General features: G+C 48.1%; 1 protein-coding gene across 1 annotated transcript in view; it reads right to left on the bottom strand.

The window, feature by feature from the left end:
- cbl (Cbl proto-oncogene, E3 ubiquitin protein ligase) overlaps nucleotides 1-24135 on the bottom strand; it is a 29058-nt gene continuing 4923 nt past the window's right edge. The window contains exons 2-16 of the mRNA XM_018755310.2: nucleotides 21528-21775; nucleotides 11451-11597; nucleotides 10830-10986; nucleotides 7875-7996; nucleotides 7477-7614; nucleotides 6888-6975; nucleotides 6597-6728; nucleotides 6272-6493; nucleotides 4691-4822; nucleotides 4009-4383; nucleotides 3594-3688; nucleotides 3352-3495; nucleotides 3058-3167; nucleotides 2527-2733; nucleotides 1-1761 (exon numbers count right to left, since the gene is read on the bottom strand). Coding sequence (XP_018610826.2) covers nucleotides 1487-1761; nucleotides 2527-2733; nucleotides 3058-3167; nucleotides 3352-3495; nucleotides 3594-3688; nucleotides 4009-4383; nucleotides 4691-4822; nucleotides 6272-6493; nucleotides 6597-6728; nucleotides 6888-6975; nucleotides 7477-7614; nucleotides 7875-7996; nucleotides 10830-10986; nucleotides 11451-11597; nucleotides 21528-21775 — 2592 coding nt within the window. The 3' untranslated portion in view covers nucleotides 1-1486. The remainder of the gene's footprint in view (nucleotides 1762-2526; nucleotides 2734-3057; nucleotides 3168-3351; nucleotides 3496-3593; nucleotides 3689-4008; nucleotides 4384-4690; nucleotides 4823-6271; nucleotides 6494-6596; nucleotides 6729-6887; nucleotides 6976-7476; nucleotides 7615-7874; nucleotides 7997-10829; nucleotides 10987-11450; nucleotides 11598-21527; nucleotides 21776-24135) is intronic.

Below are 24135 nucleotides of genomic sequence, written 5' to 3'. Positions count from 1 at the left end.
GGGAGGATACTGTCACTTTAAACAAACAAACAAAAAAAAAAAAAAAAAATTTACACTGCACAATAATCACAAATATACACCTAAGGCGTACTTGTTTAGCAGAGCCACCGGTAGCAGCAGTAAAGCACTTCTGACTTCATAACAATTATGTTTAAAAGAGCTACGTATTCAACAGCTTTCACATGACACCGAAGCTCTGAAACTACCCACCCCCACTGCTACGTTGTCTTCTGACCACAGTTAGAACAAGAGAATGGAAGGGAAGCAGAAGATCACCTATTGCATTAACAATTCATTTGTTTCACTATCACACTTCAGAGTTTCTGTTCCAAAAAAGCCAGTAAGTACTTATTAGACTTGGGGAGAGGAAAAAAAGTTTATAACTTTTAGAATTAAAGAAAATGTTCTGCTGCAGGATTTTTACGTTAACCCATTTTTCAGAACTGATGCGTTTTCACAGAAAGAGGACAGGAGCACAACGTGGTGAGGTACTCTTCTCTAGATCCACGAGAACCTTGATGGCCATTATGCTCCGAATGACCATGGAATCCTTCTGGGGTCAAAGTGAAAGCGAATCAAGAAAGGAAGTGAGTACAGACCCCTGCTAAACAACACACTTGTGACAAAAGGCAGAGTAAAACACCTAAGCCCATGATCACGGCGAAACTCGACATTGCCCTCTCCAACATTGCAGAGAATTTTTAAGTCGTCCAATTGTACAGAGCAGGCAGAGATGTGCAAGAAAAGAAATAAAAAGTAAAATCTGCCACTGCACTTTGATCTTTTTGAGTGCAGCAAGCCAATCAATTTGGGATGGTACAAAAAGCTGAAGTCCTGAAGCAGAACTTGGAAGCAGACAGGAGGTATCTCGCTGGATGTTTCCTGCTCCCATGCTGAGCTCAAACAACTGGTCCAACTCTGAGGCGCAACAGTTCAATAAATCAGCCTGAGGTCCATGAAAGGCTGGAGCTCTTATGCCAAGCTTAGGTAGAGAGAGGATTCTTAAAATGATTATAAATCACACTCAGAATGGCGGTCAAAGAAGCACAGGAGCTACAAACAGACGGTGTCGCCGATTCACAGTCAGGCTCCCGTGCAGCTTGGCCAAATATCATTTCTGAAAAGCAGCTAGCATCTGGGCAGAAGAGATGTACAGGTCAAATTGGCCTACGCTGTTCCTCTACGCTCCCCATCACTGGCCAGAACCCCAACGCGCAGCAACAGCATACGTTCCTCAAGGGCTGAAAACTCCTCCCCAGGAGGCTCAGCTCTGGACTGTGTAACACGTCAACATCACAAAGCTGCATATTTCTCTGCTTCAGCTCAGGCTAAAACTGCTGGAAGACAGCCTTGCAGGTTACTGACTATCTAGAGAAAGGGATAGACAGGCTTCAGAGAGTGCAAAGGACACCTCTCTCAATCAGAGGTCAGCCAACGAGCCTCGGACCATGGCCTATGACAAGGTGTGGGGGGGGGGGGGACGCTGCTATGTGAGGATGTGCGCTGTGGAGGGAATCGACACAAACTCGCGGAGGATATTCTTGGCCATCTCAATGTTGTTCTGTGCTATCATGAGGGCCTTCTGGATGTCCTGGTAGGAGTAGCCCTGGTTCATCAGATGCTCGATTTCACCTGAGATCTGAGGGCTGGTCCCCCCGACTCCGCCCAATGGGGGAACGGGGCTTGCCCGCCGATCCGAGTTGATGCGACGAGGTAGTGGCTTGGGGGGTCGCTCAGGGGCTTGACCAGACTCAGAAAACCCTGATGGCAGAAAGACAGGCAGGAGATAGCTCTGAGTAAAGGACAGGGCACTTGGAGAAATACTCACCCAAAATCTGATAAAACACAAAGTTACACGTTTAAAGACAAAGACAACAGTGCACATGAAGGGCGGGGGGAACAATAATGGGAAAAACAAAAAAAAATATGAGGGATAATTATAGGGTGTTAGAGGTGCAGCTTTACACTTGAAGGACTCAGGATCAAATCCCATCAGCGGAAGCGCAACAGCTAAATACATTTACATTTATTCCTTTAGCTAATGTTTTTCTCTAAAGCAACTTAAAATGTTAAGCTACTTATAATTATTTACCAATTTATACAGCTGGATAATTTTACTAGAGAAATTCAGGGTAAGTACCTTGCGCAAGGGTACTACAGCTGAAGGTGAAACTCAAGCCTTGGTCCATCAGCTGTCCCAGTAAATAAATGAAAACTTAAATACAGTGCTATGGTGCTGAGTGCAAAGGGCAGCATGTGGCTTAGGAGTTAGAGCCACTGTTTCCAGTTGCAGAGGTTACAGGTTAAAATCCACACTCCCTGCTGTAGTACCCTTGAGCAAGGTAGTTACCTGAATTGCTACAGTTTTATTAAAAAAAGAGGTATAAATGGGTAAATTGCTGGAGATAGCTTAACATTGTCTATTGCTTTGGAAAAAAGCATCAGCTCAAAGAAAAAATTGAAAGGGCGACAGCAGCACAGACACTAGTGGAGCTGGGGCACTGACTGAGAAACAGAGATGCCCACCAACTGCTCCGCTGGGCTCGCCATCCATGGAGAGGCGGCTGAAGGACGATGAGATGCCGGTGATGTCAGATAGGGTGCGGCGTGCGGAGCCAGGGGGCACTGGAGGTCTGGGGCAGTCATAGCCATTCTCTTCCTCGGTGCGCTCCTGCCCCACAGGGGGCTCTCTGAAGACACTGGCGCTGGCTGCAGGCGGCAGGTCAGAGTAATCTGAGGAGGAAGACAACCTGTGTGTCAACAGCTACTACAATCAGACCAAAGGGGAGGCATGACCCTGTACAGCACAGCCGACTGCAGAGGCACACAAACCCCTCAGGGTTTCTCCAGGTGACTCGGGTTCAAAACCTAGCATTGGATGGCTCTGCTGCCCATTTCTACATAGACATTACTGAACTACAAATTTCCTGGGCCAGGAACTGCACCTTACGTGATTGAGTGAAACAATGTGCCCAGACATTCAGCTTTTCCCCTACAGTTGCAGCAAAGCCATCCGAAAGTCGATACTGTGAAGAGGCATCAGGGATGCAGGTGTACCAGAGTCTCTGGCCTGACGGGGCAAGGGGGCAGAGAGCGCCTGAGTCTGGATATTGTACATGGCTTCGTACATCTGAGGTCCTTCAGTCTCCGGGTCACCCAGTAGGGTCCTGCGTGCAAAGAAGAAGGGAGGGAGAGAACGACATGAGTAACGGTGCACTAGCAATCTCACAGCAGAGACATGATGATAGAAGGAAATTACACAGGCAATTCCAGCATTCTTCTGGCTGATACTCTGCATCATGGAGACAGCTGGTAAAGGATGGGAGCTCATCAGCCAGGGGGTCCACTCACCGAGGAGGGAAAGCACCAGGAAGAGGGGGTCTTGGTATGGCTTCTAGGGGGAGGACTGGTCGGGAGGAGGGGCTCATGTACTCTGCCTCCTCGTCGCTTTCAAAAGCCTCCTCAGTCGTTGGCTGTTTCGGGGCAGGGAAAGGCCTACGAATGCAGGAGAGGAGTACATCAGGTAAAAACAAAGACAGATGTAGACTGAGGGAGACAGTGCAGAAGACAGAAAGTCATTCAGTGAGAAAGACCTGCTGGCCATGGCGTAGATGGCGTTGGCTGAGGAGGACGGCTTCACTTTGGGGCTGTCGTACTCATGACTTCCAAGGGTTGCGCCTCCAAAATTCTGAGGAACAAAAACAAAGGAGTGCTTACTAAACTGCCATATCATAGAGAAGCACCATTGTACAAGAGTGTACATGGGACACATCCGTCTCCATGCTGATAATTTCAGAGTGCTGCATCAGGGAGAGGTGTTCAAATTCAATCATCCATTTCTTCCACAGTATATGCACATAGAACTGGGTGTGCAGCCATGCAGTTTCCATCCCAGGGAACATAGAGCATGTTCTGTCTGGGTTCTATCACACTGCCACCCCTCACTGACTCACTGTATGGCCCTGGGGCAATGTCAGATGGTACCTCTAGGTCAGAGACAAGTCTCACCAACTGCTGGTCCATGCTCAAGGAGCAATTGTTCATCAAGGGGTCTGCACATCCATCCATTGTAGATGGCAGGGCCAGGGGGAGCGAGTGGCGATTCGACAGCTCCCGGGAGCCACGTGTGTCCACCATGCCAGCTGTTTGCCCAGGCGCCTTGGGTACTGGTCTGGGATTCCAGTCAGCTGGCCCACGGTTAGGGGGTGCAGGAGGTAGCTTGTCGCGAGGAGAATCCCCTCCTGGTGTGCTGGGCAAGGGACGCCGCTGCATTCGACCATCGGAACCAGCAGAAGGAGGAGGGCGATCAGGAGGTGGTGGTGGCGGCAGGTCCCGTAAGGATGGTGGCAGTGGGAGGGGCTTATCCTTGTGGTGAGTGGGGGCCTGTCAGAGCAGAGCATACAGCAAATACAAGGACCCATATTTAACACTGACAGAGTGTGTGCTTTTGACATGCAGAGACAATGGGAGACGGACTGGTATCCCGTCCTGGGTGTGTCCCTGTCCCCTCCCCCTCCAGCCTTGTGTCACCGGGTTAGGCTCTGGTTCTCAGTGACTCCACTTGGGACAAGCAGTTTCAGTCTGTGTGTGTGTGTGTGTGTGTATATGTGTGTGTGTGTATGTGTGTGTGTATATGTGTGTGTGTGTATGTGTGTGTGTGAGTGTGAGAGAGAGAGAGAGGGTTGCCTGCCTTTGATGTGGCTCCTGGGCTAGAGGCCCCGGGAGGGTTGGCTGGCCGCTGCTGCAGCAGGTCCAGCCGAGGGGGTACTGGAGGCAGGCCAGCCTGAGGCCCAGTGGAGAGGGGTGAAGGAGGACGTTCCACCTGTTGAAGTGAAGAAAACCAGGGAGAGGATGTGATCCAGCATCACAAGCTATCAAACAGTATGTTTGTGTATTTGACAAACAAGTAAATGACACAAACAAGAACTCAGTTCTGTTGTCACTGGTGGGTACTGTCACAGCATAGCAGACCAGGAGGGATCAAGAATGTGCCCCACTTTGACCCTTCAATTATATTAATTAACCTTTATTTATTTAGCAGACGCTTTTCTCCAAAGCGACTTCCAATGAACTCTGTGTAGTGTTATCAGCCCACACACCTTATTCACCAAGGTGATTTACCCTGCTAGATACACTAACTTACAATGGGTCACTCATCTATTCACTCATCAGTGGAACTCACTCTATCATTCACATACTACAGGCAGTCCCCAGATTATGAACGAGTTCTGTTCCTAAGTCTGTCTAAGTCAGATTTGTACACAAGTCGGAACAGTATGGTATGGTTCGTATCTAATGTCAGTTAGCCAAATGTTTGTCTTAGTATACAGTATACCTTTCTATGCATAAACAAACACTTCGTTATACAAACACATCTTGAACATAATACAGTAATAATAAATGTAAGTACATTATTTATAATAGAGAGAGACACAGAAAGAGATGAATGTTACTACAGTACTTGTAATAGTCAGAGAGGGAGACACACACACACACACCGGGACAGAGCCTTTTATGTGCTTCATTATTTTCACTTTGTCCTTTAAAATTGTCCTGATTGTTGACTGACTGCAGTCTAACGCTTTCCCAGTGTTCGCTGGCGTTTCACTTTTTTCCGATCTCTTTAGTTTAAATCGTGATAGTTTTCCTTTTCTTTGATGCATCACCATCACTCGCATCACATTTACACTTTGGTATCATGGTTACGAGGGTAAAAACAAAAAAAAATTAAAGCCAAATACAGTAACACACGAGACACTTAATGTGGTCAGCAACCATTGTATGTAGCTAAAATTTTTAATATAAATGGCCTTACGGGGGGGTTATTCGCAATTATGGGTTGTAGTAAGTCGGACGTTCGTAACCTGGGGACTGCCTGTATGGGTGAACCTGAACAGCACGTCTCTGGGAGGAAACCAGAGCACCCAGAAAAAACCCACACAGACACAGGAGGAACATGCAAACTTCACACAGACTGAGCAGGGATTTAACCCATGTCTTCTCATACCAGGTGCTGTAAGAGAGCAGTGTTACTTGCTTTTTCTATTATCTAATATTTATCTTTTTACACAGCAGAGTATCTTACAATATGAATTCAGGGAAAGTGTTTTAGTCAAGGGACAACAGCAGGAGTGGTCATTTATACTGGGGATCTTCAGACTGCAAAGTGACAGTTCTATACAGGACAGTTCCTGCTGCCTCAGAGGTTTCTCTAGGACAGAGAGAGGAACAGATAGGTTTGCAACATGCTGGTGCTGCTACCACTGCTTACCTTGGTACAGGCCAGCTTGCTTATGACAAAGTGGGGATCCTCTAGCCGGTCATCATCATCATCCTCGTAGCCAGGAGACTGGGCACCCTCTGCCCCAAACATCCCTGCACAGCTGCTCACCGAGCCACTGCTGTTGTCCTTTGGGTTGAAGGGGTCCACCACAATGGGCTCAGTGCCCTTAATCTCACACCGGCAGAAGGGGCAACCCTGACCCTCCGACTCCTAAAGCGTGGGGCACAAAGAGTACAGGGGGTCTGTAAGGGTTGACAAGGGGGTTCCACAAAGTAAGCAATAGACTAACAAAGGGAGAGTGTAGAGCACTGACCTGCCAGGCAGTGAGGCAGGAGGTGCACATGAGGTGGCCACAGGGCTCGATCTTCACATCCTTATCATTCTCTGCACATATCTTGCACAGCTGGAAGGTGGAGCCCATCTCACAGTAAAGCTCATATTGCTCCTAGATAAAAGGAGAAAGAGGGAGAAAAGGAAGTCAGACAGACATGTGAGTATGGAGAAAGTCAGGGACACCAAAAGTCAAAAAGACAAAAAAACAAAAAAGGTTAGATGGGGGGACTCTTCAGTATGCAGCGGGGACAAAGGACATGGCCACACTCACCTGTGTGACTTTGATGTGATCTTGGGGGGATGGCTCACACAAGCCGGTCAGGTCAGGGTTCTGTGTGCGACCGTCAGGGAACAGGTAACTGCAACCGGGGGAAGAGTACAAAGCGAGAAGTGTTTCAAGTCTCCCCTTCCATCCACCACCATGGGTCAAAACTTCCACCTCATTTGCTCAGACTGGCCGTATGTGAACTGTGTTCAAGCACAGTGAAACACTGCTGATGCATAGAGAACTGATTTACTGGCAAACCCCAAGTCTGGCTACTGGTACATACAGTATATTATTCTAGCCACTGCTTTGTGCAACAAAGCGAATCAAACAAAAGGAGAGGCCAATATTAGGAAAGAAAGCAGAGTAATTTCCTACACTGACCTCTAATTAGCACATGAACCATAGTAGCTTTTATTTTTGGAAAACTCAAATTTGTTTCTTGACTTCAACAAAACAGGAAACTGGTGATGTATTATTAGAAATAATTCAAAATTTGCATCTGTGTGTATGAAAACCATACGCAGCAGTTTTTTCAGGTTGAATGAACCACAAGCGCAAACAGCTTGAAAGGGAAGATGGCGAGAGGACTCACAATCCTTCTCGGAATCCATCGATGAGGGCCTGGAACAGGGGCTTGTTGTGTGGGATGGTCTGCAGGATGTTGCCATCGGCCGTCACGTAGCCAATAGCCCACTGGCCCAGACGCGTGCAGCTCAGCCTGAAGATGTAGCTGGACAAGGAAGTAAGAGGGAACACTGAGAATCCACACAGATACTGACAATGACAGAACTACCGTCAGCGAGAGTGTTGAACTCAGAGCGAGTGAGGGTCACTGTGTGCCATGCACGGCTTCAATGTCAGATTTGTCCCAAAGAGTGTATTGCAGTGGAACAGATAAGCCTGACACGCATGGAGCTTGGAACTCTGACAATCAGTGTAGCAGATGAAGAGAAGAAGCATGTGGGGAAGGCTGAAGGCAAGCGAACGGACCTGCCGGGCTTGTGGATGAACTTCTGCAGACGTGCCTTGACCTCGTCATATGTGAGGAAGGCCATGTAACCAGGGTGGGTCACGGCCAGGCTGTTCCAGTTCCGCAATAACGAGGACCATGGCTGTGGTGGAAACACACACACAATGGACAAAGGCATTAGATAAAGAAAACAGAAGAATGTCATAACAACCCTTGTCAGCTGACTGCCAGGGATCGACAGAATTGCTAAGGCCTACCAACCTAAGTAAATCCTAATTTTTTGGTAAAATAACTAGGAAGGACTAATTATCTGGAAAAAGAATGTGGGAGGATGTGTCCAGCCAAAGACCCAAGATGGTACATTTCCTGAAAATGTCTTATGCTGAGGAATTCAACTACACGTTTCTGTTAGGTTCCTTCACCAAAGCCAAACACATTCAAAGAAAGTAACTCTGACAAAGAAGAAAGACAAATATTATGACAACATTTACAGTCACAAACCCTGATCTCATAAGAAGTCAAAATAGCCGCGCTGACTAAATTATAACAGATCACACCACGACCTCTAGGAAGCCTAAAATGACGAAAGTTCCACGGTACCAGATGTTAGATTGCCAATTCATGGCACAGCAAACAGTGCAGGTGGATCCCAACTCATGGTCTCTGGGGTCAGACATGGGTTTGAATCTGGCTCAGTCTGTGTGGAGTTTATCTATTGCTTGTGTGGGTTTCCTCAAGCTGCTCTGGTTTCCTTTCACAGTCCAAAGACATGTGTTTTAGGTAAACTTCCATGTGTGCGCATGTGTGTGAGTGAATAAGTGTGTGTTACTGCTCTGTGATGGGCTGAAGTACTGTCCAGGGTGTATCCTGCCTCATGCTTCTGGGATAGGCTCTGGAGCACCACTACGGCAACACACACACACACACACACACACACACACACACACACACACTTACTTTTTATTTAGGCCCAGAGCAACCATGACCTGCTGTTCCACCCACAAACTGGCAGTGACAGAAAATCACAACTTTGATCTTGCAAGGGTTGAACTGGCATCCAAAAGGCAACCAAACTCTTATCGTCTACACAGCTTGAGCTACCTGTTGGCCCTAGACCTAGAACATTATTTTACCTGCAATTTACATTCATTCATTTAGCTGACAGTTTTCTCTAAAGTGACTTACACTGTTAATCTACCTACAATTATTTACCCATTTATACAGCTGGTTAATTTTATTGGCGCAATTTAAGTACCTTGTTCAAGTGTATTACAGCTGGAGGTCAGACTCAAACCTGCAACCTTTGGGTCCAAAAGTAAAAACTTTAACCACTGCACTACCAGTTTGTTTCAGCTCATACTTAAGAGTAGTTAAAAACAGATGCTTTTGTGCACAAAAAGACAAAAAAGTTCACAGTGTATAAATTAAGAGTAACAACAGGAAAGAAGCATGGAAGAAGCAGACGTGCATTTTGTTTAAGTGGAGTTCAGGAAAAGGGCTCCCGAAGTGCTTTACTGCCTCCAGTATTGCATTAGTGCTGCACAACAACAAAACAATACAAGTAAGCCCACATTTGCATCACGTTCACAGGAATTATTTTTTATCCATCTGGCCAAGTGTAAGGATTTGAGGTTAGTGCTGAAAACATTCCTTTACACACAAGAGCAGAGCTTCAGACCCATTACGCGAGTCCCTCCCACACAGCTGAAGGGAGCTTTCAAAAGCTCTCCCTGGAGGGCTCAAGATCCCAGGAGGATGTCAAAGAGTTCAGGTCGCCCCTTCTCCCCGCTTTGGTCAGCGTTCTCAGCATGCCTCCATCCTATTGGGGCAACAGCCTAAACATCTGCCCTGCAACTGGGTCAGAAGCCTCGCTGGCCATCCTGTTTTTGGGTCAGCGGCCCAAACATCCATCCTCTCATTGGCTCAGCGCTACAATGTCACCAATCATTCACCAGTGGCATCAGGCCAGACTTCAGCGCAGAGCGATCCACAGGAACTAGTTCAAGGGTCCAGCGAACAGACTGGTGACCGTTTCCCCTGCAGCAGCCGTGTACAGCCACAGAGGTCTACCTGGGAAAAGTGAAAAGACGCATCCTCCAGAAATAAATACTCTTTCTCTGATCAAAGCATTACATTAAAGTGACCGCAAATTTATTTTTCCAGCTGTTCACTTGTTTGCCAAGTTGCTTTCTGGAGACCCGTTATATGAATGAAAGCCCGTTTCAGGGGGTGAGAAAGTATAAAATACAGGAGGAGGTTGTACAGAAGAGAACCAGACACACAGCACTTTCACATCTCTCAGCCCTGAACGGGACTAGATGCAAACAAAAGTGTCGGCCATGGTGAGAAGGACCAGCAGCCCGTCTCCTGCCCGGCTCCCCCCGCTCCAGCTCATTCGCATGCAGGCGAAGTGTACGACCTTGATGCACGGCACTCCGTCAAAGAACACTCGGGCTCTGTGGAAACACAGTGGCTATTTTAGGCCCGCTTGAAAACTCGAACAAAAAGATCGCGCTAAGCCCTCAACCACGACTCGCAGTCCATCCCTCTCCCACAGGCCCACGTTTTGCCAGGCTTCTAGTTAGATCATGTACTTTTAATTTACCTCTCAACACGAACATGTTTCTACTCATCTTTCCTCCCTGGATACAGAGAGGTCTCAAATCAGCAATCAGGTTTAATTTGTAGGATTAACTCTTGTGGTTTAACCAGTGACATTTCATCACCATTCAACACAGATCTGTCATTACGACTCAGAAATCAAGAGGAAATAACCGAATACACACAAATAAGAATTACAACTGCATGCTCTGCCAAGTAAGAGTTGAGGTATGTCTCCCAGCACTGGTTAGACCTAGTGCCCCATCCAGCCACATGCTCAGTTCCAGGATGCGGCCCTGAAAAAACATTGCATTGGGATGGAGCCTGTGAAGTGTCAAGAAGAACAGGGGGTGGAGAACAGGAGCCCCTCGCACCTGGAAGAGCCTGGTGAAGATGTCAAACTCAAAGACAGAAATGTAGTCGTTGCAGGTCAGGTCAATGGTGGACTTGAGGGCCATGGCTTCCAGGCCGGAGCTGATGGGGTGGAACTCGTGCAGAGCCTGGCGGAAGACCTTCCATGGCACTATGGTCCTAAAGAGAAGGACAGGGCGGTGGATGGGAGAGCCCTTCAAACACCTCAGTGCGACTGGGAGGTGTAACCATCACAAGAACAAACCATGCTTTATTTTGAGGAAGTGGCTGGTTAAATCATAAATCATTGTTAGCAGCACTAAATGACTAACTTTAAACATTATTCACACCACCTCCCCCCCCAAAGACATACATATATATGGGAAGATGAGACAGTTGTTCAATATGTTGAATTAAATTCGATAAAATCAAATTTCATAAAAATTTAAAACTTTGTTGCCGACTTTATAGCACGCAGATCACCAGCATTGCAAGGGAACACTGGGCTGCTCCACCACCCACACTAAACTCAAGTGTTTTTTCCCCTCGCTGAAGTAAGAGCGCGGCAGCAGACACAGGTTCATTATGGAGTGTGAAACTCGCACCAAAAGGTGTGCGTCTCTGGGTTCGGACATTGTACTCACTTGTCCCCAAAAGACCTTCGCCAGAATTCCGCAGCATCCGCCTTAGTGATCCTGAAATTGTCACCCTGGAAGAGGCCGTTGGGGAAGATGGCCTTGAGTTCCGCCAGCATGTGGCTGAATATCAGCGAGAGCTTGGTCAGGTTCCGTCTAACAGAGAGAGACAGAGAGAGGCATCATTGGAGGCATGGCCAAGCTCACAGACGCATACAAAATGGTACCGCCACAGAGAAGATAGCTGATTGAGGGTAATAGCCCCTAAACAGGAACATCGATTCCCAGTCAAACAGAAGCACAACTCACAATCGTCACCTTTTCACAGAGTTTCTTGACCAACTCAAACAGCTGGGTATTTTGACTCAAAATCAAACTTGGCCCTGGCATTTAGACAGTCCTAGGTCTTCTTCCTCAACACCAACAGAGTAACGAGATGTTAATCTTCCACCAGATGTCTTTACAAACACTAGGAGAACAAAGCGGGAGCATCATATTCCGCGTCGTCTCGGTTTCATCTGATCCAGCAGGTCACGTCTACATGAGATGAGCTACAGGATCAGCCACCCGGCAGCTTTTTACAGTTTGGTGCCAAATGTGGTTAATGTATAGTTCGTGGATTAATCACATGACAACAGGAATTCTCTGGACTTCTTTGAGAGAATGGAAGCCATGCAGTCCAGTGCAGTAAGCAGAGTTTGGGGTAGGAGGGGGCATGACACGCCTTGGCACAGTTTCACAATTACACTGGCCCTGGGCACATGAGTGGGGGAGGAGTCAAAAAAGTGGGCAGAGCAAAAACTGATTTACATGGGCCTACAATGGAGGATTGTCCCAAATCCCCAGATCAGGGAACTGACATGCACAACAGGGTGCCTGATAGGGACAGAGTGTGTGTGTGTGTGTGTGTGTGTGTGTGTGTGTGTGTGTGAGAGAGAAAGAGGACAAAAGTAGGCAGTCTTTGCTTTGAGAAAACTTTGCCATTGCTTTGATTACTATGCTTGCAAAATAAATAGCATTTATAGCTCATTAACATGTTACCAATCTAAGAAACATTATACAAATATACTGCATATGCCTAAAAATGAATTATTTGAAGGTGCTGTTATTTTAGGAGTTTTTTTTTCCCCCATTTATATTGCAGGTGCTGTACATCCACAAAATACAGTACCACTGAATCATAATCTGTTTGGAGAAGAAAGGATGATCAGAAAGATAGGAGATGAGGGACAATAAAGCAGCCTTGTGTTTTACTGTTAACTACAAGCACACCCGACGGACGGACACACACACACACACACACACACACACACACACACACACACACACACGTTTTTGCTAATCCTGTGCCATCATCATTAGTTAACCCATGTACTGCAGACAGCTGCTGGTGTCACCCTCTTCTTACACTCTGGTGCCTTTACTTCTATTCAGCAGTGTCCCTCCACCCCCCAGTGCTGAGTAAGGCCCCTTACCTCCAGCCTCTTGCCACACAGGCAGCTCACAGTCAGGGCCAGGGCCTAGAACACTGGGGTGTTAAGTAGGAATAGCAGGACACTTCATGGGCAGCCACTGGACCCAAGACTGTGCACAGCTGCCCCTGTCCTGAGCGGCTGAGACAGCAAACACATGTGCTCCACTGTGCTGCTGTGCATATGAGTTTGCCTGCATTTACACCTGCAAGCATGTGAGAGAGAGAGAGAGAGTGTGTGTGTGTGTATGTACCAATGTATATGTGTGCGCGCACACTCGCACGCACACGCACGCACCACTACCAGCCCCAGCTCTCTGCCACAAGGGTGTGCCTTGGGGCAACAAAAGCTCCCTCTATGGCCCTGTACAGGCCTGGTTCCAGCACCACTGCAGCAGGAAGTGGGCCCTTGACAGGCACATGGGCCTGTTTACACGGTCCTCTCCCAAGCTGTCTCATGAGAGCAGATGCGCATGGGTGGAGTTACTGCCTCCACCCTTCCTGACCATACCGGGGGACTCGCTGGGGATCCTCCGCTCCAAAGGGAGGGACAGCACAGAGAGCCGATTGTAAGCACCGCTTGGCCGGGAAGGACGGAGAATCGCGCAGCTGCCAGGGAGCAGCTGCGGCCGGTGCTCAATGGGCTTCCTCATCGGGCGGCTCCCCCGGCCAGGCTCCCAGGACCAACCCTCGTCCCCCCAGGATGAGTCATCGCCGAGCAGTCGCCACTTGGGAAAGGGCAACACAAACACGGCTAGCCGCACACGTCCCAGAACGGGTGTGTTTTGTGGGTTTCTGATGTTGCTTTTACACATGGTAACAACGAGTTCGTTCGGTCCTCACATGTTGGATGTGGAGTACCCTCTGTTACACACGCCTCTCGGCAGGACACTGTACGCAAGCCTCTCCTCGACCGCAAGCTTTCCTTTTTGGGCCTTCACTTTGACCTGTAGCTGGTTGCTCCCTTCCTGTTTCCTGCGATAAAGGAGCTGCACACGACAGGGAAGGAGGAGAGCTGCCTGTCTGCATGTCTCCCTCTCTCTCATACACATGCAGCAGCAAGGGCAATCTGTACACACACTGCCGTTCGGCAGCAGATTCACTTGTGCTAGTGACAGTTTAGAGAGAAGCGCATGGTGCGAGCGCGAGCGTAGCCTCGACAGGACGTAAGGAGATGCACATTAATCCAAGCAGAGCGAGATGCGCAAAAGGGCATTATGAGTTGTTCTGACCCTTTAGATGAACTGTTAACTGTGTATGGATTATGGGAGAACACACCGGGCAAAGAAAACCCACAAAAATACTGGGGGACAGAGCTGAGGTTCATACGAACCCGCTGCCCTGAAAATGTGAAGCAACAGCACTACACTGGAGGTCACCGATCCTCCGTGTGTGTGTAAAACTACACCGGGTTGTCACTGGTTCAAAGCCTTTATTAAGAACCCCAGTAATGGAAAAAGAAGAAAGGCGAACAGCTTTGCGTTTAGCAGCTCGCAGTGACACAGTGGAAACTCCGGCTTCCCCATTTAGCACAGTCATCAGTTAGAAAATGCAACTCTCCGGAACTGTCTTCACACCGGATCTCTGTCAGGAAATGGCCCCTGACATCCCTCTCCCTCTCACTGGCTCTTCCACACACGTATAGACCATCGCACAGAATCACACAATCAATCATACTTACTGCAATACCCTGGAAAAAAGCCAAAAGAAGATGATCTCTGGAAAATATCACTAATATTTGAGTACATTAATATAAAAAGTTTACATAACTGTACAGCTGCATAAAGACATCTTACAGATGGCTGGCACGCACACACACACGCACGCACACACACACACACACACACACACCAGACGTAGACCACAGGCCCATGTCCCTGTGTGAACACAGGCTTCGAGAGACCACGATGACCAGCGAGAGCTTGCTGTCCTACCACCAAGTATTAGATTCCCCTAAAAATAGAAAGAGAAACCGTTTGACCCCACACCCATCTGGTGAGAAAGTCCTTTTTAAAGACAGACTCACTTGACAAAAATAGCCCTGCTTCTGTAACTCTGGGTAAGCAAGCTGTGCTGCACACACCAAAGTGGGGAGCAACGCCATGACGGGAAGGACCCCCTAGTCAGTCCTGCTGGGTGTGTCCCTAAAAACCATGGGGGTCCCTTAAAACCCTCCATTTAAAGGTACCTGTCAGCCATAGAAATCAGGCTTAGTATCCCTGCAAATAAGTAGAAAATGCACTACATGTGGGACTGACCGCAACAGAAAGGCAACAGCATTCACAACTACACATAAAGTACTTTGCAGTTTTTGTTGTACAACACATAGCACTTACCGCACACACGACTGAAAACCAAGAGGGTTTGAATCCTTGGCTATGAGTAACCTTGTGATCTTAGCCTGTAAAACAATTGATCTATCTGTCCAAATGTTCATCAGAACCTCCGGCAAGAAGGATCATTCATGGCTGGCCAAAAACAAACCTGTCATCACACAACAGGTAAGTTGTGTTCCAATTACCGCAGTATCACGCAAGGTTCCTAAGGACCCACCAGCACCGTCAGCTGAACCCATCAAGCCGGAGGATGCTATTAACATTGGGTCAGCACTTGATGTTGAGGACGCAGACATGCCGAAATACGCCCTTACACTCAGATCTATGGAAAAATTTTGCAGGAAAGCGCTCACCAGCCATCGTGCTGCAGACACTGCTGCTCCAGCCAAGGTCTCACCTTGGAGCATGTGGCTTGAAGCACACTGCGGTCCAGCACACTGTATATCTGGCTGCTGCCAACTTACTTTAATGAGAGGAAGGCAGCTGGCAATGCAGATGGCTTGCTGGCCTGCACATACAACCCAACAACATATCCCATCAACACCGCCCATGACTAGGAGTGAGACAGCAGTGAGGCATAATGGGAGGCTCCACATGAGCTGCGTAGCACCAATATCGGCAGGGGGTCTTTCACTGCAGCTGCACAGGTGGCTGGCAGGCCACCTGCAGAGGAACGGCATCAACGATCACTGCGATAAGCAATAGCAGGACAGGGGAACGGGTCCCACAGATCATGTGAGCAGCACCAACACCTTTACCCCAACAAGCATTTCCTTTAACTTAGCAGCTATACTGCATGTTCTCAGTGTGCATTTCCTGCTTGCAACTCAGTTGCACTGCAAAGACCAAGAAGAACACCACATGCTGGCTCAACAGGAGAGCAAGGAGGAAAATTCAAGAGAGAACTTGCACAGGTGGAATAGCACAGCGACAGCAGGAAATTCATAATGCTTCACTTAAAAGAAAACCCCTGTCCGAGCTCCATTGTTATTTAACAACAAAGTCTATAGATCCCACTGCTAAAAATCAGACACCTATTTGTAATGACAAAACAAGTTATTGCCATTAATTAATCGGATCAGAGCTACACGACAGAGAACAAATAGCTGCGTGACAACAGAGAAGCCTCATCGGAGGACCTTCTCATGGAGAGACTACTTGAAACGAACGTGATCCGAGGAGACGATAACACTTTGAAATGAGTTTTCAGGAAATGTGCCGAGATGACAGCAGGAGACAAACAGAGAGAGACAGAAATAGAGGCCTCTTCTGGAAAGCCAGCACAGATGCGAGAAACAAAAACCAACCAACGAAACGTTTCCCCTCCGTGTCACAGGTCATTGAGACTTGTGACTTACACTCCTGTGAGACAAAACAAGTGTCATGTTTCTATGATCCATAAAGGACTCAAGTACTGTGTGTCTTTTTAAATGTTTTTCCTTCAAGCATCACAAAGAGCAGAAGTCGGCTAGATGCTCTGGTGACGTGGAGCAGAAGAGAAAAGCAGAAGTGTGGCGAGACTGCGATGGGCTAACCTTTACACCAGGAGAGATGAATAAAAACACATTCATCAGTGCGATCGTACTGCCCACGGGATGTTTCTGTAAATGCACAGCCAGTACAAATGAGAGGAACCTCGATTATACTGAGGTTGCATGGAAGTGAACCAAGTAAAACTCGGAACTATAATTAGGAAGGAGAAATACCGGTAATTAACATGGACGTTGAACGTCCCACACCGGTCCCATCGCAGTGTCCACCCTTCGCTGCTCGCCTTTGCTAAATAAAGTGGGTTCCTTCCACCAAGGCAAAGGGATGGGGGAGAGGGGATTGTGACCCTGCAACACCCCACCCAATGTCTGGAGCGGGGGGTCTCAGCTCCTGCTAGTGGGTAAAATGACAGCCCCCATTGGTGCCTCACACCCTGCCTCCATGTGCGCTGTGGTTGCCCCAGACCCCGAGTCAGCAAGCGTGAAATCTGTATGCGTGCGTCTCTCTGTATACCCGTCACATCCTGACAGGTTCTGTTATCTCTCCGCATCTTCAGGTGTGTCTCTGCACATCTGGGGGGAGGGCCCGACAACCTCGCAGCACCTACAACCCCCGTAGTGCCAAAACAAACCCGCTTGTCTCCATCTATGAATGTGAGCACATGTTCTAGTTTACCATGTCTACAGTAACCTTCACCATGGACAGTACAAACAGGATATCAAAAGTCCCAGCAGACCGCAACTAGCAGCCCATCTGGACGCACTCTGCTCTTCACTGCTTCACAAACAGACCCTTGGATACCATAACAAAGGCCTTCTTTCAAATGCTGCACTCCAGGCATTTGCACATTTAAATAAGTTAATACACTTTAATTGATGACTGGGAACCACCGAGTGTTTCTTACATTTAAAAAGATTAACAAAATTAATGTAGTCATTTGAAGGTACAAGGAGGAGCTGAGGCTTATTCTCCAGGCCAGGTAGCGGACTTAAGGAGCAACATCCAGCTTTCCCCACTCGCATATTTATTGAGTTTCCTGGCAACTGGGCAAAGTGTCTGAAAACTGAACCAAATGGAGAAAAACGCATGCTGCTAATCGGCTGGATCACAGGGGAAGCTGAGATAACAAAGAGGGACATACTGAGTCACACGGACACGAAAGCGCGAGCTCGGAGGAGACAGGAACTTCCAATGCAATGCTGTCCAGCCTTATTAAAACCCCCCAGCGTTACACATGAAACCACAGGCCCAATTTCCCACCTTATTCAACTGATAGGATTTGTAATTTTTTCCACATCGACAGCGTGGCTTTGGTTTGCAGCCATGGAGCTCTGAGAACATTTATACATCACCTTTCGATAGCTGATTCCTCTGCAGCTGCCCCATGGGAACCTCTACTGCAGGAGTGGACACAGTGAGTGCACGGTGACCAGGTTTCTTTCGGATCAAATGCAGGGCGAGCGGAAGATCGGACTACCCTGAGGGAAATGTTCTTCAAAGACAAAGTGTGTCTCAGGCAGCTGGGAGGTACAAAACACTGGGGCGCAACAGGATACACACACCTACGAGCCCAGGGGATACTTCAGTAACAGAGAAGTCAGAAAGAAGCCTCCTTACCAAAGGGAAACACACCGGGGTCACAAAACCACTGCAGACCATACCTTCAGCTTCCGTGTCAGCCATACTTCTTCAGACACACTGCATGCAATCAGAAGGGAAGAGGAGGCCTGGAAGCTGCGCTTACTTTTATTTGTTCAGCTGACACTTTTCTCCAAAGTGACGTATGATGTTCAGCTACTTGCTACGATTTACCCATTTAGGGGTAACTTTTACTGGAGTGATTCAGGGTAAGTGCTTTGCTTAAGGGCACTCCAGCAGGAGGTGGGATTCCAAACTGTGACCTTCGGAACCCAACGAGCAGGCCTAACCAGCACAATACCTGCTGCCCCTTGTTTACTGCAGTGTGTCCAAGGTGTGAGCATCTCCACAGTGGAGGACTGAGGGTGGCTGGTGAGGAAGCATTGCTGGATACCCTTTGTGTTGCTCTGCTTTCGAGCCCCAGACTTTGGGTCGTGCTTAACCAGGGATGTGGAGATTTACTTCTTGAGGTCGAGACAAACGGGGCACTGGAAGGACAGTAAACTAAACACAACAGTTGTGTGTTACGCAGGGGAATGCACGTATTCAGGATGCTTTCGGGCGCCTCTTGCCGACGGCCTCCCTCCCAGCATCCTCCTCCCGTCAGCCGCTACAGAGTTCACCTCGGTTCATATCCGAAACCACAGACCCACGAGACATCTGCGAGGCCAGCCGGGGTTTGGCTTCACCAAAGGGGTAGTCGTCCAGCGCAAAGGGGCCCTCATTCTTGAGGAGACTGTTCAAAGGAGCGCCCTCGCAGGCTGCAGCGTTCTCTTCGTGCCTGGAAGCCGCATGTCTCCAGCGAGTCTGAGCGTGTGCAGATGAACTCGGGGTGAGGACTAGAACCCCAATTCCTGAAAAGACCAGCTCCAGGTATCGAACATACTGAATGTGGAAAAAAGTGAGAGGGCGCGGTTTCAGTCAAGTTACGCAAGGATGCTTCTGAGAAAACCTGTTATCGCAAAACACACATTCCCCCGGCTCTGGTATTTCTCTCTTAGACACACACGTACACACACACACACACACATACATACACATGCACCGCAGTGCCGATCCACCCGCAGATAGCAGCATGCCCATGTTGCAGCATTGCAGTGCGACAGCAGGTGACACGAAGCGAGCGCTCAGGGACCCTACAAGACAGACGTTCTCGTGAGCTCCACCCACTTCCTGTCTAGCCAGCGGGAATTTGGTTCTACATGCCACAGAATGGGGACACTCAAACAAAGTCTACGGTGCAAAGAAAGAAATACTTAACCCTCAATGGCTGACAAATAACTGGTGCTTGGTATGGGACAGGAGGACCTGTAGAATCATTAAACTGTTGCTGGGACGCTGCAGAGGCGGCTAAGGCACAGGTTAGACAGTACTGCTTCCTGACTCGGTTCACAAGAGCTTCCTGCGTTCCTCTGGCTCGTGCAACGGAATCAGCTTGGAGCGTTCAAACAAGAGTAAGAGTAAATCCAAAAAAGAGCACACGCGCACACGCACCACTGCAAGGCCAGTGTCTCTCTGAGGACTAGTTTGAGCGCAGACTAACACATCTGGTAGCTGAACATCCTTCTCACACCTCTGAAAGCACAACAGAAACTGTTCAACATGCCGAGAGAGGAGACTCAACTGATTTATGTAAGGGAAGCTGTTATGAAACCATTTCCATATAAGAAAAGTGACATGAAAATTGCAAATTAACTGTAAATGTTATCGTGACCAAGACCTAATGGGCTCCATCCTACCCCCCCCACCCCCACCAACTCAAACAGAACCAAGGAACACTGCAATCCTTTGACCCAGACAACAATCTGCAGATTGTTCCTCGACAGCCTGTTCCTTCTTTCTCACTGGGGGCCAAATGTAGCGGAGAGCGGATATCGTCCTGGTTTTGGGGGCTCATGCAAAGCTGGGAATTCGCGTGGCAACGACAACTCCTGGGAGGGCAGACCAACAATCGCAGGAGTCTTTCAGCTCCATGACGGCGCTGGGGTCGGTGTACTGCCCTTGCTGAGGTGGGGGTGGGAGGCTGCTCCGACACAGCCAATTTTCACTGTCACGTGGGCTGCAGACCACTTCACAAATCCAACTTTTGTTCTCTCCTCACATCACTTAGTGGTGACATCAACACGCTCCCGAGGAGCTCTAACCCTGCAGCGCTGATGGGAATCCTAAGCTCGTAACATTTCAGTGTTCGAGACACTCGGATGTTTGCTCACAAGTTGAGCTTTACAGTCTGGCTCCACACAAATTCACTGTGCTCATGGCACAGTGCATTTATTTACAGCAGCCTGGAAAAAAGGGAAGTTTCACAAGTGACAGAAAGACTGGCACTTCTGTAAATGTGTTACTCAGTGCTGAGGCCCACTGTAAAGTATGCCACTGGGCTCTCCACTGTGCTCTCCTAGAGGACCAAAGAGCAGAAAGAAATAAACACTAACCTCTTAAGGAAAATAGACAGAGGACATAAGCGGAACAAATGGACTTAACAAGTGTAGAGGGGCAATACAGCCAGGAGCTCGCACCTGGACACCACTGCTGGACATGAGCGCACAGCATATGTCCAAATGCCTTATCCGAAACCCCTGGGGGCAGAAAGGTTTCAGAATTTTTCAGATTTCACAAAGGCAATACAGTGAATATAGTGTACATTACATAATACCCACAGCGGTATCCAGGGCAGCACCCCATAATCAAACACATTCATATTTCTGCAGCGAAACACATGAATATTCACACTGAGTCAGATAAATAAAGACTATAAATAATATTATAGTTTACGTAAATAATAAACTGATAAACAGTGGGACAAATATAGACCATGAACATACCAGTAAATGTTATTTCTAAGGACAATGTTCAGTAAAACATTCTGGTTCACACTAAGCTAAAATGTTCATTACATGTGGTTGCTTGAGGATTTTGGAGATGGAACCATCAGTGTTGCCACTGCTGATTTTGTTTTTATAGGTTTGACACTAAACTTACAAAAAAGTTTTAAAAAATGAGGGCGTTCACAGCTTTTTGGATTTCAGAATTGTAGATAAGGGACTGTGGACCTGCATTGCCTCCCAGTGGTCCCCAACCTGGGTATGATAGGCATCATAATCCAAGGTGAGCCGAAGGCAGCGGTGAAGTCTCCATCCTCTCCCTTACCTGGGCTGGGAGTTCTCCTCGTACATGCGCTCCTTGCCCTCCTTGAACAGGCTGATGGTCTGCTTAGTCTTCTTGGTCAGGTTCTCCATGAAGACACGGAAATACTCGTTGTCGCCCAGTGTCTCCATTTTGCCTTCATATCGCGACAGAATGGTACGCAGGTGCTGGTAAGTGTCCGGCAGCAGGTCCAGGATGTAGGGCGGGCTGTTCTTCAATGCCAGCTTGGGATTCTGGCAAAGTCGTACTACCTGGGAAGAAATGTAAAAGAAGAATGGGTAGGAGTCATTCATAGCAGGAGTTACTGCAAAGGATTCCCCCACTAAACGGTAATCATAGCACCTTTTGAACCCCAAAGCCAAATGCAAGCATGGGGGTTTTACTACATGAGCCCTGGGTCATAGTAGTGCAGCGAATACAGAGCACAAGCACCAGTGATGAAAAGCCCCCTGTACACAGACACACACACCAGTGACACAGCATTAACTCTGGACTCGAAGACATCAGCATTGATACTGACTCCGCCCACCATGGATAACCACATGCAGCAGACCGTCTGGAACAACACACTCCTTTCATAACAGCACTGTCACTCACTCACCAGTAAATGTTCAGTGTATGAGTGGGCTAAATTTCCACGCTTCATCTTCCACAGACAGCAGGCAAATCAACATGCAAAACAAAAGGCGGCGACACACCAAAGCTGACATCAAACATTCACGTTGTCAGCACTGTCCAGTTTATCCACTTCTGCCCTTTATTAAAACTCCAACTCCAGGCTCCAGACGGACGGGCAAGTGCAGTTGGCAGCGGAACACAGCCCCGGATCCACACACAGCTGGACAAGTTCTGTGCTAATGGGCCAAGAGGAGGACTTTAACACACACCGCGATGTTGCTGTTTGTTGCATTTGTGTTGTGTGGCACAACTCTCATGAACGCAATCAATGGGCTGCCCAGCACCAAGGTGATATCACAGCAGCCCTGATATGGAGCACAGGAGTGCCTGCAGAAGCCACTCTTGGCACATTGGATGCTGGGGGCAGAAGAGGCAACTGCACTCATGTACAATACTGCAAATTGTGTGTGAGCCGAGCCCAACGGTCACGGCTGGCCGCACGGCTGTGAATCATACTCGTCTCGGGCTCCCGAGAGAATCAACACACAAAGCGTGGTTTTCTTCCCCTTAATCCCTTCTTTTAGAGGTGCCCTCCCATCAAAACGAGCTCTGCCCCACGCACTCCGAACACACCACGCTCTGTCCTCACGGCACCATCTCACCGCACAACTACGCACAGTACGCACCTTCCCCATTCGCAGGTATCTAACACACACATCATACACTGTGTGATAAAAGATACTTCTAAAAATATGACCCATCTATTTGAATTTCCTTTTGTATGCCGAGCGCATTCTCGGAATCCAAAGAACCGAGGAGCATGACCAAATACATCGACCACAGAGGAGAAACCGATATTGCTATAAATGTTCTTCTAAGGATGTTTAAACACTGCATGGTGATCATGAGAGAGATTGACAAAGCACATTTTACACAACAGGGGACATAGTAAGTGCAGCAGAACTAGTGCTACACATACTTTTGTGAGTGAGTGTGTGTGTGTGTGTGTGTGTGTGTGTGTGTGTGTGCACCCAAAAGTGCCAGGAGTTGATGGTAAACCTAAGAGCATTACAGAGGAAATGCTGGACAGAGTCAGCAGTCACTAGGTGTCCTTAAATACATAATGTGCTGCAAGAACCAGTCCTGTCAGCAAAACCATGTTTACTACAGATGTGTCTCGCTGACAGTGGGCAGACTGTAGGCGACAGGCTGCATTTTCAGTGATGTTTCAGCTGCGATAGATCACAGCAAAAACCTCTGATTCTCACTCACACCTATCTGCTTTCCATAACTGCTTGTCCTGGTCAGGGTCTCAGTGGTCCAGAGCCTATCCTGGAGTCACTGGGTGAAAGGCTGAGGAATGGGTATACCCAGATAGGATGCCAATCCATCACAGATCAGACCCCCACCCACCCCACACAATAATCACCCATTAACAATCGTCAGGAAACTTAGAATCACAACTTCACCTGAACTGCATGTCTTTGGACTATAGGAGGAAACCAGAACACCCAGAGGAAACCCACGGAGACACGAGGAGGACACTGAAACTCAACACACTGAGTCGGATTCAAACCTACAGCTAAACAGCACAGGGACTGTACGACAGCAGTGCTACCCACTGCACCATTGTGCCACCCATTCCCCTTAACTGTGAATGAAAAAATTAAATACCAGGGCAACTACTTGACTAAGCCCTCACAGTCCAGACAGTGCACCAATTTTAATTCCATCTGAGCTTAATTACTCACTTAATTGGGATTCACTAGCAATAGAGCCAACCTGTTGCCCTGGCAACAGTTAAGTCCAAATCTCCATTACAACACCTCTCTTAATGTGTCCATCACTGGCCAACTACATTGCAGAAACCTCTGAAAGCTTCTGATGTGTGTACCAAGCTTTCCAGTCACTGAAATGCGATGTCCCACGAAAAGCAACACACACACACTTACTTCTTGGAAAGGACAGCCAGAACCAAGGGGGTCTGACCCGT

This window comes from Scleropages formosus, chromosome 4, assembly GCF_900964775.1.
Source record: "Scleropages formosus chromosome 4, fSclFor1.1, whole genome shotgun sequence".
Classification (NCBI taxonomy): domain Eukaryota; kingdom Metazoa; phylum Chordata; class Actinopteri; order Osteoglossiformes; family Osteoglossidae; genus Scleropages; species Scleropages formosus.
Note: the sequence above shows the minus strand (reverse complement) of the source record. Positions and strands in the feature narration are given on the sequence as shown.